The sequence below is a fragment of the Xiphophorus couchianus genome, chromosome 22 (genome assembly GCF_001444195.1).
Source record: "Xiphophorus couchianus chromosome 22, X_couchianus-1.0, whole genome shotgun sequence".
In the NCBI taxonomy this organism is placed as follows: domain Eukaryota; kingdom Metazoa; phylum Chordata; class Actinopteri; order Cyprinodontiformes; family Poeciliidae; genus Xiphophorus; species Xiphophorus couchianus.
In genome coordinates this window covers 14,457,317-14,474,403 of record NC_040249.1, presented here as the reverse complement: position 1 = coordinate 14,474,403, position 17,087 = coordinate 14,457,317, and the positions used below count along the sequence as shown (strand labels likewise).

General features: G+C 37.9%; 1 protein-coding gene across 7 annotated transcripts in view; it reads right to left on the bottom strand.

The window, feature by feature from the left end:
* Positions 1-2,427: 2,427 nt before the first annotated feature.
* The window catches only part of adgrb3 (adhesion G protein-coupled receptor B3), a 123,670-nt gene continuing 109,010 nt past the window's right edge, over positions 2,428-17,087 (bottom strand). For 3 of the 7 annotated variants that reach the window (XM_028006895.1, XM_028006897.1, XM_028006898.1), the window contains 11 exons: positions 15,663-15,732; positions 15,184-15,250; positions 13,473-13,576; positions 12,741-12,839; positions 12,281-12,452; positions 12,053-12,148; positions 10,090-10,129; positions 6,997-7,661; positions 6,838-6,873; positions 5,905-6,009; positions 3,297-3,485 (listed from right to left, as the gene is read on the bottom strand). In XM_028006895.1, the coding sequence (XP_027862696.1) occupies positions 3,297-3,485; positions 5,905-6,009; positions 6,838-6,873; positions 6,997-7,661; positions 10,090-10,129; positions 12,053-12,148; positions 12,281-12,452; positions 12,741-12,839; positions 13,473-13,576; positions 15,184-15,250; positions 15,663-15,732 (1,643 nt within the window). Of the gene's footprint in view, positions 3,486-5,904; positions 6,010-6,837; positions 6,874-6,996; positions 7,662-10,089; positions 10,130-12,052; positions 12,149-12,280; positions 12,453-12,740; positions 12,840-13,472; positions 13,577-15,183; positions 15,251-15,662; positions 15,733-17,087 lie in introns of all 7 variants that reach the window. The other 4 variants (XM_028006892.1, XM_028006893.1, XM_028006894.1 and 1 more) reach the window with 4 other exon arrangements.

Below are 17,087 nucleotides of genomic sequence, written 5' to 3'. Positions count from 1 at the left end.
AACTAGTAGATAAGTTTAAAGCAGCTTTATGGTATGAAAGAGGTTTGGCCCCCATGTCTTGAGTGTGACACATGCTGTAGGATATTATAATAAAAAAGAAAAGAAAAAAACACTGTAACAAAGCCAATAACAGTAGTGGATATAATTAACCCAATTATGTCTTGTAGTCTAAATTGAAAGGCACTGTCAATTCAGACGTTATTGTGCAGAATGAACTCCGAATTTCATCACTTTCATTTGTGTGCAGACAACGTTTGAGGACTCCAGAGTCCTCATTCCAGTCCACCAGGGATCATTCTCTGTTTCTTCGTCTTTTCTCTCTAGTCCTTGTTCTTCACTGAAAATGAAGTCATGCCTCTTTTTCCTCTGCCCACTTCTTCAGGCACTTCCTCTTCTCCTGTTCTCCTGTCCCACATCCCAGATGGAGAGGGGAGCACATGCTTGCCGCTCTCATTGCCATACTGCACAGACCAGCAGACAGAACAAACAAGATTTTCCCTCAGCTCTGGCAGCTTCCTCCCATTAGAGCTCTGTGTGGACCTGTCTGTCTGAGGAAGCTGATCTTATCAGCAGAACCCTCAGGAGGCACACGAACGTATTAGGGGTTTAAATGTTTCCCAGCCAAATTTGAAAATTGAATATAGTTGTTGGATTGAAGAGAAGAGGCAGAAAACAGTACAGAGCAAATCTTTAACTGTAATTGGAAGTTTTAAGTCATTGATTCAACCTGAGATAAAAGTCAATATAGCAGATGCCTTATAGGGCACTCTTGAGGACCTTTTGAATTGTTCCATCTGTCCAAATTTAAACAGAATCTAGTTTAGTTTTTTAAAGAGCGAGATTTTTAAAGCTGTGGAGTATTGTGATCATACATTTTCTTAAAGGTATACTTCTATGTTTTTGAAGCAAGATTCTGGTAATAGATTATACGTACTTGCTAATTCAGTTTAGTAAGGATGAGGCTAACAACTTGTCAGAGTGGCCAAGACCAAAGTATGCTTTTATCGTGTTAACACAATCCTTTAAAACATCATCACATTTGCACTGGATAGTTATTTACAAAGAAGCTGACGATTACTTACACAGGAAATTGACATATGAGGATATGCAAGACCTATTATATTCTTCAATAAAACACATTCTAAAAGTGGAAATTGTAAATTAAGGTTGGTAAGATGAATTGAACTGTAACAGTTCATGAACTTATGAATGTATGGCAGCAGTAAAACAGCCATGATAAGACGGACTTTTTTGAATTTCAAATATTTGCAAACATTAGATCTTTTCTTTTCTTTTAGATTGTTTAAGGTTCGTTTAGTGCTGACATTCCTGCTGTGGAATATTATTTTCTCTGTAGTTCCTCCAGTATTTGGGAAGAGAACTGCAGGGAGTGCTAAAAAAAAACAACAACATGGTTTTTCATAAACTCAAGAGACCAGCGTAGCTTTTTTTTCATCCTCATCACATGAATTAACTATTATCCTTGAAGAAACAACATGCTGTGTGTCATGTGTGTTGAATACAGTGTGGACGAATGTCTGAGTTTATATTTATTATTTAGATTTGCCACAAGGTGTTCCACTACTGCTTTTGCATTATTTTGGTCTGTGCTTTAAAAATGTTACCACTGCTTATTTTAACAATGACTTTATTTTTTGACCATGTTAATGTCACCAAGTTTACATTTATAAAAATAAAATCTAGTTGTAATTTTACCCTATTATTTATTGTTGATAATCCTGAAAATCCATTTTATGATTACTTTTAATGACTGATTTGCACTACAGATTTCATCAAGGATGATGTTTATACCATTAGCTAATTTGCAACACTTATCTCTAGATGGGCTTTAATAAACAGCCCATTTCACTGAAATTGTTCATCATATTGTATTTTAATTCAATGAAAATAATTTAATTAAGCTGAGTTGTGGTTGAGTCATAATCAAACAGTATCTAATCAGTCCTTACTGCTCCTGTAACTTTAATTTATTGGATTGTTGGTGGTGCGTTGAGATCCATTTTGTATTGGCTTCACAAGCAGAAATATCCAACTCTATGAATAATTTCCAGTCTATTATTTATATAACAGAAAAGCAAAGTAATGTAAAAATGTTTAAAATTGTGTTCATTTAGACTGCTATTATGTTTTTGCTGTTTATATCATTTTGATTTTACAAGAGACAGTTGCTCTGACCAGAAACATTTCAAATGTTCCAGAAATGTTTTAGCACATTTCATCCAGGAAGATCATAAGTGGTGCACGGCAACCTCATTTCATTTCCCATTTAAATAACCATTAGCATGTGTGTAGCTGACCTACGTTATGTTTACTTCAGTGATACTCATTTCTTTCAGATGTCTCATTCAAGGTGAGTGATGCATTTGACAACCAACACACAACATAAACTTGACACGACCTCTGAAGCAGTACGAACATATTTCCTCTTTTATTTACATTCCTTTTCAAATGTTAACATTTTTCGCTATAACTTCTGGTCAAGTTGGCATTTTTTTTTCCTCATTAAAATAAATTGGCACAAGTAAAACATATGTAGACAAAAGTTTATTTACACCATACAACATTTTTGTTTTTAAATATTTTATACAGAGCTGCAGATGAGAGAGCTTGCTGGGATCCTTCAAGCAGATTCTGCAGTATTAAAGTTGTGAAATATATTATTTATATAAAAGTGAGTATTATCTTTATTGCATTTAAAGCAATGAAGAATGTAGCTTGACAAACATTCATTTTAATATGACAGGAAAACATCCTCTTTGCCTCCCATGTTTTTATATTATAAAGTAAAAAGTGTAGTAATGGCCAAACGGACTGTTATAAACTTTTTAAAAACTGCATAAATATATACATTGTGCTCCCAGGTCCAGTTTTAGGAAATCAAAACTAGACCCGATGAAGCTGGGACGACATGGCATGTCATTTGTTTTGTGAGGTTTCATTAAGAGAGTTGGTTTTTTTTTTTTTTTTTTTTCAGCCAATTCCTCCACAGATAATTGGTAACACAGGATGGTAAATATTGTACACCAGGCTGCCCCACACTAAGTACACTAGTGAGAATACAAAAAGTAACACTGATGCTTTTATCCCTTTTTCTTTTTTTTCCTCTCTCCCCAGTCCTTATATTGTATTGGCACATTATGTCCCTGCCACGCTCGTAAGATCCAGATATGTTTGCCAAGGCTGTTAGAAAAGTCTGTTGCTTTAATCAGTGCAAAATACATCCCCTTCTCCTCCTGCAAAAAGTTTGCATTTTTCCCCTCCATCTTCTTCACCCTTTACACTTCTGTCTGGAAGTCTCCTTCCTGGACATCTAAGGGTAGGTTGACACACTTCTCCCACTCTGCAGCCGTCATCTCCAGTGAGTCCTTGGGGTCGGATTCTAGTACATTCATAGTGGCGTAGTTCTGGTACTCACAGGCTGGATTGTAGCTCTCCCATGGATTCTGTTTTGGCATTGCCTTGTCCTGCGAACACGGCCAACAGCAGGTGTTGTTAGTAGCATGACATCCTCAGCAGCTTAACTGCTACTTCCCTCTCAAAAATGTACTTTTTTTTTTCCAGTGTGGTCAGTTCATTCAGAAGGGCATTATATGAGTTCGTAGCATTGCTAATTGAAAGTAATGAATTAATGCTGGGAGAAGCATCGAATAACAAAAAGATAATGGCAGTGTATTAAATGGGAACATGCGTACTATTAACATGGAGCAGATCTCTGCTTTCCTCAGCTCAGAATCTAGAGCACTGGACGTGTTGAATGTGTGAGCCATTCATTCGTCTGAATGTGCTCTCATTGACAGTCCCAAAGACATTAGTGCAAATAAGGGAAAGAAGTAGCTCCCCATCAGGGAATATAAAATGGATACTAATGTTTGCTTCCAGCTCTGCAATAGATTCATTTGGGGGGGTAAGGAAAATAGAGGAAGTAAGTAGTTATCGTTTTCTACAAAAAAAGGTACTTGCACTGTAACTAGGCAACGGTTCTGAAGCTGCATTGTACTGCAGTGTTGACTAAAACTGGGAGGGTGGTAGTATGAAGTCAAAAGGCTACTATTTATAGTGATGTAAAGTAGTTAAAAAAAAAAAAATCCCTGTTTTGGCTTTTCTGTCATGCCTCAATGTTTCATATCATCAAGTAAATTTTGATATCAAAGATATTCTGAGTAAATGCAAAATGCAGTTTTGCAATAATGATTTAATTTCTTATGAAAAAATAGCAGCCCAAATTAAATGGATCTTATGTGAAAGCCTGAATTGCCCATAAACCCAATAACTGGTTGCTCCACTCTTTTTTAGTTACAAGGTGAAAACAAGCATTATCTGAGTTTTTATTTGTGTCATCTGAATTCTTGACATCGCTATGGAGCAATTTGGGCCATTTTTTGCAGAATTTTTAAAATTCAGTCACAATGGACGGTTTTCAAGCACTGACAGCATGCTAATCTATTTTTTGTGTTTTTTGAGTCAGTCAGAGGTGAACTTGTGAGAGAACTTCAGGTTATTGTCTCACTTCAGTTTGCTCAAACCTAATGTCACAAACTAATGGTTTCGGATTTTCTGGCAGAGAGCAGAATTTATGGTTCCATCAGTTATGAGGAGTAGTGTAGGCCCTGAAGTAGCACTGCAGTCAAAGACCATCATACTGCTGCTACAATAACAGTACTTTGCTCTTCTTGGCATCGCTGTTCTAGTTTTACAACAGAGTAAATTAGAGGACCATCTCCCCTAAGCATTCACGTTTATATTTTCTCTCCACAGAATATTCTTGGAACTATCCTATGCACAATATCTTTAACAAGTCTCTTTCTTTTTGTTGAATCATGAATACTAACCTGAACTGAAACAAGGATAGCCGGAAGGGCTTTAGATTTTGTTTTGTCATCTTTTGTGATCAACTGGATAAGCTGTTGATGCAGTCTCGTGGGAAGGCTCTTCATTGCTACATGCTTTTCCCATTGATGGATTTGAACTTTCACTGTGGTTCATTGGCATCCCAAAAGTTATAAATGGCTTCTACATGTCATAGATAATATAACTGAGCACAAATGTCCCCAGAAAATATGTTTAACCCCCACTGTTTTATTATTTAACAGGAAGGGTCATTTCTTTTTCAAACAGGGTCAGATTAGGTTGGATGACTTTCTTTCCTTTGGTAAATTAAATAATTTAAAAACAGATTTTTGTATTTACTCAGGTTATTTTGAAACGTTGAGGTGAGGCAAAGAGCAAAAACAGAGGTAATTTATCTTCACAGAGCTGTATCTGATATGGCTAGTGTTCGAAAAAAAAGAGGTTCAGCTAATCTCAAACAGATGGATTAAGTCTGATGTCCCCATTGTCTACACATCCAGTCAGGTGTGTAGGCAGATGGTGAGCCTTTTGGTTTGCAGCAAGGTCATGAGGTATTGCATAATTAGCCCGACTTCTTAATGGAGTCAAGTCCCACCTCCCACACAGTTGCAGAGAGAGACTCCCCTTATTAGGCTAATACTTACGTAATTGCTGATATAATAAATAATCTGCCATGCATTAATGAATAAAAAAAAGATGGGTTTGCTAAGTAGATAAATGTGCATGTAAAGAAAAGTGCATTTATGGCCTTGCATTGGAATGGATGCACTCCACTATAGCAAAATTGCCAAGGATCATGTTTTTTCATTTATTTTATTTTTCTTGAGACTTGCCTTGTTCTTCAAGGCTTTTAAGAGGCAGCCCCTCTACTGATTGCAGGCACATTAGATGTAGAAAGGCACACTTTTGCTACATAACCACTCATTTGCACAATCACACGTAAATGTGTCCTGCACCAAATATCTAAATAGATCATTGGGATGTTGAGTTCTTTATTTAGCTGACAGCCACCCCCCTGGGTTTCCTGTTACTCACCATGCTGCCCATATTTGGTATGTCTCGAAATCGGTCCAGGGTTTGAAATTTCTGATTCAGTTCCTGGAACAGCTCCATGTGTCTTTTCCTGGTGTGCATGACTTTCTGCAATGGCAAGGGTTTTTGCTTTGGTATTGACAGCCAATAATGGAAATGCATCTTCCTCTCCACCCCCTCCACCTTTGATCAATTTGTTAGTGTAGTTTACTTAGAGGCCAGGTCTGAAACAAATTTACTTTCCTCTGCATATACAAGAATGACTGCCAAAATAAAGGAAACACAGAGATAACTTAGACAGGGTTATGGGACACCTAATGCTTAAACATGATTGTTTTGTGATAAATCACCTTATTTAGGGTTTTGTTGGTGTAAAGGAAATCCTTTTGATAAATCTTGGCACAAATCTTCCATTTGAAGTGTTTGTGTGCATCTAAGCTAGAAACGCAACCAGAGCCAAAGTAGCTGCCGGAAGCAACATGTTTCCCGTGTTTTGACAGAGATTACAAAATATATATGCAGTAAAGCTTTGACAATGCAAAAGGAAATACTAAAAATCTGCCAAAGGGGGTTTGATTATGTACTTGCAAACCAATATTTTTATTGCTGACCAGTGATAAAATCAGATGTGAAATGTGCAAATGACTTTAAAAGCATACAGTTTGAAAATCAACATATAGCTAATGGATGAAGGAGATGGAGGAGGATAAAATGTTGATGAGAGCTACTGCCCTGTTTGTCAGCTGACAGCCTTGCTATTACCTTAACTACACAGTAAGTCTATAAATCCTAATGAGTCAAGGCTATCCTACAGCAATAAGCTTAAGAGGCACAACAGACACTACTAAATCAAATGGCTAACACAACCGCAAAACAGCCTTTTATACATAAATAGCTAAGCTCAACTTCAGGAAGATTTATCTTTTTTTTACGTACCTCAAAGTCTAGATCGGAATATCTCGACTTTCTTCTCTGTTAGGACAAAAATAAAAGGAGTCATCTTAGTAAGTCATCAGAACACTTCAACAATAAGATAAATATTTGGCAAGGTAGAATTTGGTGTTGCTTGTGTTTAATCCGCATGACAATATGTACCTCCAGGGAACTCATTGATATTGTGGAGCCAGTGTCACTCCGAGATAGGCCCCCAGTTTCCTCCATTTCTGCAAGGAAGTTCTTAACAGCTGTGCGAGGTTCAAAGGGCAGGGTTTGCATCTGCTCTGGAGCACTAGGATACTGGTGATCCAGGTTCACATTCATGTGGTCCATGCCTGACGGGTTGATATTGAAGTCAGGGCTTATCTTGTAATGCTTTAGCCTCTCGTGGGGCAGTGTATCCATGGCAGCGGTCATCTTGGGCTCCTCTTTAATAAGGGTGGGCAGGGTGGCCGACCCCGACACTACACCCGCCGAGGCGCGAGGCATCACTATGTAGTCCGTCTCCATCATTTGGCCCTGCGTGGGACGGGCCTCCATGTCGTGGTCGCTCTGGCGCATGCCGTCATCGGTGCACAGGTAGACTGTGCGGCGCATGTCGGCATTGCTGTCAGACATGCACTGGTCTTTCAGGTCGCCAATTCCTACTGGCATGTGCAAAGCTGAAGGCTGCTGGATTATCACTTTGGAGATGATGTTGCCTGGCAACGTGGAGTAGCTGAGGCCCTCAGGCACTTTCTCATCCTCCTCATCGTTGAGGGAAATGCGGGAGAGTGTGCCTGTTATGGTGGCGGCACGACACGAGCCCATGTCCTTGTGGAGCGCTGGAGGGCAGGGCGATACAGATATTAGTTTGTTTGCCCAATCAAAGGAACTTTAATGTCTTAAACTTTGCAAAATGAGAACAAAGGTACAATCAAAATTCAAATCAATATTAGTGATCCTTAAGGGAGGTTGTAGTGTCAAGGTAAAACTGCAATCATAGAATGAGTAACTATGAAAATGCTCTGAGTGTGATATTACACTAAATACAAAAAAGACACAACAATACACTGAAATCTCAAGAGAATGTTGCTGTAAATAAGAAAGTAGTTTCATTCTCTCCTTAAAATCCCTTCAGGTTTACTAAGGCTAAGTTAGTGATTGGTGATGAACTGATAAAGCACCACATCCAGTGATTTGCAAAAATCCATCCATCCATCCATCCATTTTCTGTTCACCCTTGTCCCTAATGGGGTCGGGAGGGTTGCTGGTGCCCATCTCCAGCTACGTTCCGGGCGAGAGGCGGGGTACACCCTGGACAGGTCGCCAGTCTGTCGCAGGGCAACACAGAGACATACAGGACAAACAACCATTCACACACACACTCACACCTAGGGAGAATTTAGAGAAACCAATTGACCTGACAGTCATGTTTTTGGACTGTGGGAGGAAGCCGGAGTACCCGGAGAGAACCCACGCATGCACAGGGAGAACATGCAAACTCCATGCAGAAAGACCCCGGCCGGGAATCGAACCCAGGACCTTCTTGCTGCAAGGCAACAGTGCTACCAACTGCGCCACTGTGCAGCCCATTTGCAAAAATATTGATTCTTTTTCATATTGTGTCACATTGCAACCCAGAACTTTAATGTATTTCATTGTGATATTACATGACAAAATAATACAAAATACTGCATACTTGTGAAGTGGAAGGAATATATTCTTTTTCTTGCCACTCTTTTACAAAGTTCATGTTGTGACCAAAAGTTTTCCTTTTGACACTTTGGGGCCGTAAATCTCTCGCAGCTCCTCCAGAGTTACCATGAGCCTCTTTGCTGCTTCTCAGAAATGCTCTCCCTGCCTGAAACTTTAAGACTTTCACAGTGTGACTTTTGAAAGGAGTTGGCTACACTGGATTTTATTCAGGGTTATAAGAGTAAAAGTGGCTCAATATGTACAGATGCCACATTTTCAGACTTATCTGTAAGAAAAGACACTTTTGTTATTTCTCATCTACTTCACAGTCATATGCTGCATTAAATCCAAATTAAATGTATCGTATTAAAATTAAAAACCCAAATAGGTACAGTGCCTCTAAAAAGTATTCACCCTTTGAATGTTTATAATTTTGATTGTGTTTACAAAGCAATCATGACACTTAAAATGTGCCTTTTTTGACAAAAACAGATCATTACAAAATAATAACAATTCCATAAATTATTTTAAATAAAACATGTGACTAACTATTCACACCCTTTAAACTGAATTACCTAATTGAACAAAGCCATTAAGGTTGGCGCTAGTAGTCTCATAATGAGTGCAATGGAGAACACCTGAGTGCAGTGACCGTGTCTTAAGTGATTGTAGTATAAAGACACTTGTTTCTGGAAGGTCACTCCACTGTGTAATCAGTGTTCCTGGCTGCCATTACAGCATGAAGACAAAACAAAACACCAAGCAAATTAGACATGAGGTTATTAAAAACTGTAAGTCAGGGGATTGAATAAAAAAGGGTAAAACATCTGAGGGTTTGAATATGTTTTAGAAGCACTCTATGAATACTTTTGCAAGACTTTTTTATTCTTAAAGAAACAACTGTTTTCTTTCACTGTCATAACAAACATAAAAACTGCAGACTGACAGAATTATCTGAGCAACATACCTCTGGATGGTTTTTATTTGGTCTCAAATTTGGTCATGATTTATAAATGACACCTGTCAGCTCAGCCTCCTGCTAAAGCACATCCACTTTAGCTCGCAAGACAGCACCATGTAAGTCAAGCATGCCAGAGAGCTGCTTTAGCTTCAGTATCTTGCATAGCTCTGAATAATGGTCAGTGTAGTAATTCCTTTAAGCTCCATTTAGGATGTGCTCTTCACTGGTTTAGAAGAGACAGGAGATAGATGATGCTTCAGTCTAGTGCAAGTTGCTACTCTAATTTATACTGGGGGAAGCTTATATACTTTTTCTGTTGATAGTTCTCACTTTTTAACGTTTCCAGTGATTAATCCTATCCCTTTTCAATGACAACATTAATATGTAAATAAGAGAAACATAACGAATATCAGATACACAAAAATACTGAGCATCCCAGTAGTTTTGTTTCTGATGTTTTGTTCTCACAATAAAGTTTGGTGTTTTCAGAATTGTGAAACGTTCCTGTGGGGCTGTGTTGGTTGTTATATAACCTGAGCTGTTTTCTTACTGTTTACACCTTTTTCAACCAGAGCTAGGGGAATCTTGTTAGTAAGAGACCATATGTTCTGTACCTGATCGGCAGGCGATGTCCACATCTTTCTCAAAGTCTGTCTGTAGAAAGAGAACAGTCGACAGTAAGTTTCACCTCATATATTATACACTTTAGTTTGAACAGTGCCTTTCACGTTTATGTGTGCAGTCGGGTAACATGATTTTAAATGCTTTAAGTTAACTAGTTTTGTTATTATTGCAATCATATCAAGTACAGCTGAAAAGAACTTTGAAAAACGTGATCTGAAACTGGAGTTAAGTGGAAAAAAAACATTCATGTTAACAAATGTACTTTCTTCAGACATGTATCAAACTACAGGATATATCAAACTAAAGCATTTTTAATACATACTTTCCTGAAGTTGAGAGGAGTGACATTACTTGTTTTCTTTTTTTTTTTTTTTCTTTTAGGTATAAATATGGCATGACACAGGTGCCCATTTCTCTTATTTATTCTTCAAAATGAGAAAAACAAGAGAACATGCTATTCGAGGTTTAGGGTGTCTTTATGAATTAGGAAAAGACTTCAAGAAAATAGTTATTCACCAAACTTGTTGAAATATATAGTTAAAATGTTTTTAACACTAAAGCTGAGATGATTCCAATGCCCACAAGAAACAACAGAGGGAGCCATTTTAGCCTCTGTCTAAAGGGTTTTAACTATATCAAAAAAGACATAAAAAGGCGGCCTTTCACTTCTTTTCAACAGTTTGATAAAAACTATATAACAAAACAAAACAAAAAACATTTATGGTAACATGTACACACAATAATATCAGCTGCCTCTCCTGCAATGACTCAACAGACATATAATAGCTATTAACAGTTTAACACATTCATGAAAAGAACTCCAAACAAGCTGGATTCATATTTTACTTCTTCGCAGCAACAGAGTAATAGCTGGCAGCCTTGCTGGGGTTTTTTTCTTCTCTTTTTCAAGCAAACAAACCGTCATACAAAACCAGATTGGCATAGTTAAGCAGTACTCAAATCTAAACTGCTCAGCTAAGCACACAGGATTTCATTTTTTTATTGTTTCAATAGTCAAAATTAACCCTCTAGCGTTCCACCACCTGCAATACTAGGTATAAATGGTCAAAACTCTCAAATTTCATGTGACAAAAACACAAACATTTCATTGTTACTGCAGCAATAGAATTATGGTACTACAATAAGAGGAATTTACTTGAAAGTTTTTTTTTTTTTTTTTTATACGTCTTTAACCAGGATCTGCCAATAAATGTGACGGGTGCTACTTGCTATGCAATAAAATAAAGCGGCAACTCAATCATAGCTAGCTATAAAAATCAATATAAAACATTTATTATTATTATTTCCAAGTAGCCAAAACAACATTAGTTCTTCTTTTCTGCTTTAAGGAAAGAAAATGAATTCATCTGAAGCAATTGCAAAGGTTTTTGTGCTCACTGCTAGCAGATTGTATGTCAGCAGCTTTGACATCATTCTGCTAATGTGTGAAACTTGTGCCACTCAAATGGCTATGAGAATCTTAATGGTAAATCATTGCTTTCAGTTGCCAATGGCGGAACTGTGCAACATCAAAATACTGTTGTCCTTTTTCAAAGGTCAGGAAGGGTAGCAGTCGCCTGCTATCCCATGAGAGGAAAACAAAAAGATGCGAGGGAAAGTACAAGTAGAAAGAAACAATTAGACATGGGGACTTTTAAAGGAAAACAAAACTAATGACTTTCATTAGGGTCAGACGTTTTACCCTGCATGTTGTGGCACATTTGCGGTATTTCTTTTTTAAATCTAAGGAAAATAATGTTACATGTCTAGTTGTTGAAAACTAAAAATATGAACCAAAATAAGACAGTAGAAATACAAAAAGCAAATAATATGTTTATTCAATGTCGGTAAAGAACAAAAAGAGTGGTGGATATGTTTTATATGTAACAAAGGAACATTGGGTACAGTATCAGACTCTCTAGTGACTGCAGATAACAGGGTGACTGTGCCTACCATTATCTGAGCATGCCCATTAGGGAAGGTTCCTGTTGCATCACCACTGATTGGATCTTGACAGTTTCTGAGCCGGCATCTGAAAGCGTCTTGCACCTAAACACGAGAGGAATTTCAGTGTGAATAAATTTACTTACCCAAACATTGACAGATTTGACTTTTCTAGCAGGACATTTGCTTTAAACCCCATGTCAGTAGTAAAGAAATAACAAGGCGGATTGATTTTACCTCTCTCCGTAGGATGCAGTGCACCATCACAATGACAAAACCCTGCAAGGAGTCAAAGACGGCAAAGAGGATCTGGAAGAGAATGGAACGCTTGTCCGTCATGGCAAGCACGGCGGACATCCAGGTCAGAGCCAGCAGAGGTAGGACGACACAGGAGCTCCACAATGACGCCCTGGAAGAAGAGAGGAAGGATTTTGTGCAGGAGATAAACGAGATAAGGTCTGGAGATCTGAGTTAAATCTCCATGACGACCTCTTTCCTCCAGAATGATGGTGAGGCTTTGCTCTGCATACTGATGTTTATGTAAGCTCATTTCAAAAGCTCCTCCACACTGTAGTTCTGAGGTACTGTGGGTGCATCTGGAAACTGAATTTAGCGCACCCTGCAGTGGACACCCTGTACAGAAAGAAACTCCCCGCAGCATCGTTTTATTGATTCACAGACACTGACAGGCACTTACATTGCATTGCTTGCTGTTGTTGCTGATAAAGCAGTTGTTGATACAACACCGCATTTGGCACACTTGAGAGTTAATCCTGTATGCGGCTCACTCATCTGTCTGTGGGACACAAGAGACATTGGGACAACATCATGACAAACAACTCTGACATCCACCTGACTTCTCTTTTCCTCCATCATGCTATAACAACAGTATGGCCGATGAGTGCGTGGGTGTTAAAGTCATTTTCGTCTTGGACTCATTCTGCCAGAGAAATACAAAGCCATGTCATTCCCAAGAGGAAACTAACCTCTTTATGCCTCTATTTTTTTTCAACATAAAATCAAAAAGTAGGTACAGATCTCCATATGTACATGAAAATAATCAAAGCATGCAGTATTTATACAATCATATTCAAATAATTAGAATTTGTTTCAGTAACTCCACTCGGTGAAACACATTATATGGATTAATTATACACAGTCTGATGTATTCCATCCTTTCTTTCTGGTATTTTAATTTTGTGCTTACAGCAAATGAAAACATGATATTTAAGATGAGAATACTACATCAGACCAATAAACAGATGTTTACAAATTATGCTTAATGCCTTTTTAAAGGTTGTTATTTTTCATAGGTTACTTTTATTCCCACAGACAAACTTCACTGGAATAGCTATTCTAATTTATTGAATATGACTGTTATTTGAAAAATGTTAATATTCAAAAATGAAGAAGAAAAACTGGTACTAACAAGGATGTGCTGTCATACCCTGCACGATGCTTCAGCTTCTTGTCCAGGATTCCATCTCTGGACACTAACTTATTGAATACCAAGATACCGATCACCATGTTTACCTGTTAGAAGAGAGGAAAGCAGAATATGCAGACTCAGACGACCGATGTCATTATTCTGCAAAGAGCTTTAACCTCTAGCTTCTATTGTTTGCTCTACTCTATGACATTTCAGGCAATGGATGAGACATGGCTTGCACACTCATCCCATCCCAGTATCCTGAAGAAAAAAATCTGCCTGTCAGATTGGCCACATCACATTCACAAACTTCAGTTTATTTTCGGGGAATTTATAGGGTTAGAGCAACATGACGAAGATAGGGAACAGACACATGACTGGGTGACAAAACAATATCCTGAGCTCTAAATAAATCATGGAGAAATGTTAACTGCTTGATTTAAAAAAAAATTAGAGTATGCCTTGATTACAAACCCAGAAAGAGATGGCTATTCACCTAAAGTGACAGGTTAGGCAGATACATCAATGCAAAGCTGAAGCATGGAGGTGGCAGCATCTTGGTATGGGGTTTATTTAGCTCAGCAAGGTGAAGTTGACTGGCTAGAGATGACAGGAGAATGGTTTAGGATAAATGCAACGGATTTAAGATGGTGGGGCAAAGATTCACCTTTCAGCAACAGAGCTGCCCTAAATATAGTCAGAGTTGCAACTGACTATTTGGATCAAAGCATATTTGGCAGTGAGAATAGCCAAGTCAAAGTTCAGACCAAAATCATCTGAGAGTATTTAACAGTATTTGAATAGTCATGTTTCCAGACATTCTCCATTTAATTTGACTGAACTTTAGAAGAATAGCAAAAAAGTACTAACACTGACCCAAAATAACTACTAGGTAATAGAAATACACCTATGTCATACTTTAGTTTGTACCTTCAAAAACAATTATCTTCTACTTTGTGTTGATATAGCCCATAAAAAAAAAACATTCAAATGTAAAAGAATCACTGAAAAAATATATTGAAATGTTTCCTCAACAGGACTATGGTATTTGGTTGCTGTAAGGAATAGTGGAGGTAAAGTATCAGCACAACTACAACTCGATAACTCTGTGGCATGATATTCTCATTGCAGATGGTTAGACGGGAGCTTGTGTTCCTCTGAAGTCCATCACAAAAGAAAACTACAGCCAAGAAAGGCTTAAAAAGTGTTAATTTTTTTCCTTCACTCAAATCAAATTCTACGGAAATACTACGGAAACTCGACAGTGAAAAATAGCATTACGTTTCTGCCACCTGAGTAATTTAGCAATCTGGATAATGATGAGTCTGTGGGTCATTTTCTATTTACAACTATGTAAATAGAGGGCAATTAAATTAGCCTCCTATATGAGATGCTGGACAAGTCTAAATCATAAATACTTAATAACCCCATTGCTGCATGGGAGACTATTATATGGTGAATAAAAAGGGATTATTTGAACACGGGGCCTGATTGAATGCTCATTACTTTGACTTGGAAACCACATCACAGTTAAAGACCAATTATATTGAATCATGACTAAAACAAATGAACATTATCGTTAGTTAAAATGCGTTTCCTTGCTAATAAAATAATTGATGAAGTGACAAATACATTCACATTTTTAAGTAGACTGTATTATATAAACAAGCAAAGAGGAATAAAAAAGCAGACATCGGTAACCAAGACGTACCAAAACAACAGCTGCTGCGGGTCCAACAAAGGCATACAGGAGCCCACCCTCCAAGGAGAGCCAACAGCTGTGGGGGAAACAAGGAAAAAAAAAACAATTAACTCCCACTACAGCATTAACTTCCACGTTAATGGTGCACTCCAGCACACCATTGTTATTTTGCTCAATTGTCAGTGGAGAGGTGCCATATGTTGTTACTCCACACCCAAAGTTTCACAGAGCAATAAAATGCTAAGAAGATTTTAAGCAGTGTTTATGCATTTGGTTTCCAGCAGAGAGGCAGCTCACATGAAATTGGGGTCTTGCTGTGCTATTTTGAAATTTGATTGGGTTCATGGGACTTTGTTTATGGCTCTATTTAGGATAAGTAAGCCACTGCAGAAGGATTTGATCATTATTCTTAAGTGTTGCCATGAACCCAACGTGTCTGTGTGCAGAATATTAAAGACAGGAGTAAAATTAAAAAAGCAAAAACTTACTATAATGGGGTCCCGTAGCCTTTTGTTTTAGTGAATCCCATTGAAATGGCAACAACTAAAGCTGGCAATCCTTTAAAAAAAACAGAACATTAAATAGTTACTTGAGCAGTTTAACTCACAAGAACATAAATGTACTTCAGTGCACCCAAAAAATAAGCAAGGCAATGCACCTTCCAGTCATTAAACAAAGTGCAGCTAAAGTGATTCCATTAGAGACCACAGGATGAGGCTATGCAGACATCTGAGAGTATATGATCAGCTATCTATATTTCACCATTTTATTCATTATATTGTAAAAATCCCATTAAGAGGTGAGGGAAAAAAGACTCCATGGTGCTTTAACAAAATGGCAGTAGTGCATCACACACAGGAAGGCATGTAGCTAGATTTCATCTCTGTATTGTGAGAAATTTCACCACTCTTCCACCCCCTACCCCTTTCCCTAGCAATAGGAATAGAGGTTGTGTTTTTTTTGCTATGTGGCTCCTCATTATGGATCAGTGTAATTGATTCAGTCTTCACTATTGTGTGCTCAGAATATTAAAGCGTTTCCTCTCCGAGTGGCGCGGGCAGGTGCAATTGATGTAATCAGTTTCCTGGAGGCACGAGCCAAAGACCCCGTGGCCATCCTGTGCCTCTCTGCAGTGCTGAAGAGGTAAAGTGTGCTGAGTGCTCACAAGCACGCCATAAATCAGAGCGCAGCAACAGCGCGGTGTGGGTGCTGTACTGAGGCGAGCTGAATTAAGACACGAACAGTATTCTTTGCGCCGCATGTTGCTTCACAGATGATCTTTGATCATGTCAGTGTCCCCTGTTTTGTGACATGTCAAAATCACTAAATGTTTTTCCAGGCTTTGTGCGGGCATGCCTTTGTTTTTTCATATAATTTTAATGCATCTTTTCTTAAATGTTTGTTTGTCTTTCACCAAAATGCCTGCTTAGGCTTTTTTTAAGCAGTTCAAGTGATAGTAAAACAGCCTTTGTCCATGTTTTGCAGCAAGCAGTGGCACTGCAATGACTAAGAGAGCCTTGTTTGTTGCTAGGTAACAAGAAGAATGAGAGTGGGCTCTTTCATAATCAGATTGATTTTTTTTTTTTTAAGTAGAGATTTTTCCAGTAGTCTGAAATAAGGAGCTATTTGGACAGGGGATTCAGATTGACATTTATCACATGAAGGAGAAATCTTTGCATTTTGATACAGATAATTTGCCTGTCAGGGTTTATTACCATGTGTGCTTATGTGCTAATATTTTGCACAGTGTATGTTTTTTTTAAATAGAATCTGCTATGAACATATTATGTTATGCTGTTTTATTACAACCTCTGCATTTCTTTCACAGAATATGAAACAAAATTGACTATGAGACTCTGCCAAACATAAAAAATAGAATTTAAACTTCCTTATACTAAATACTGCTTTAGTAT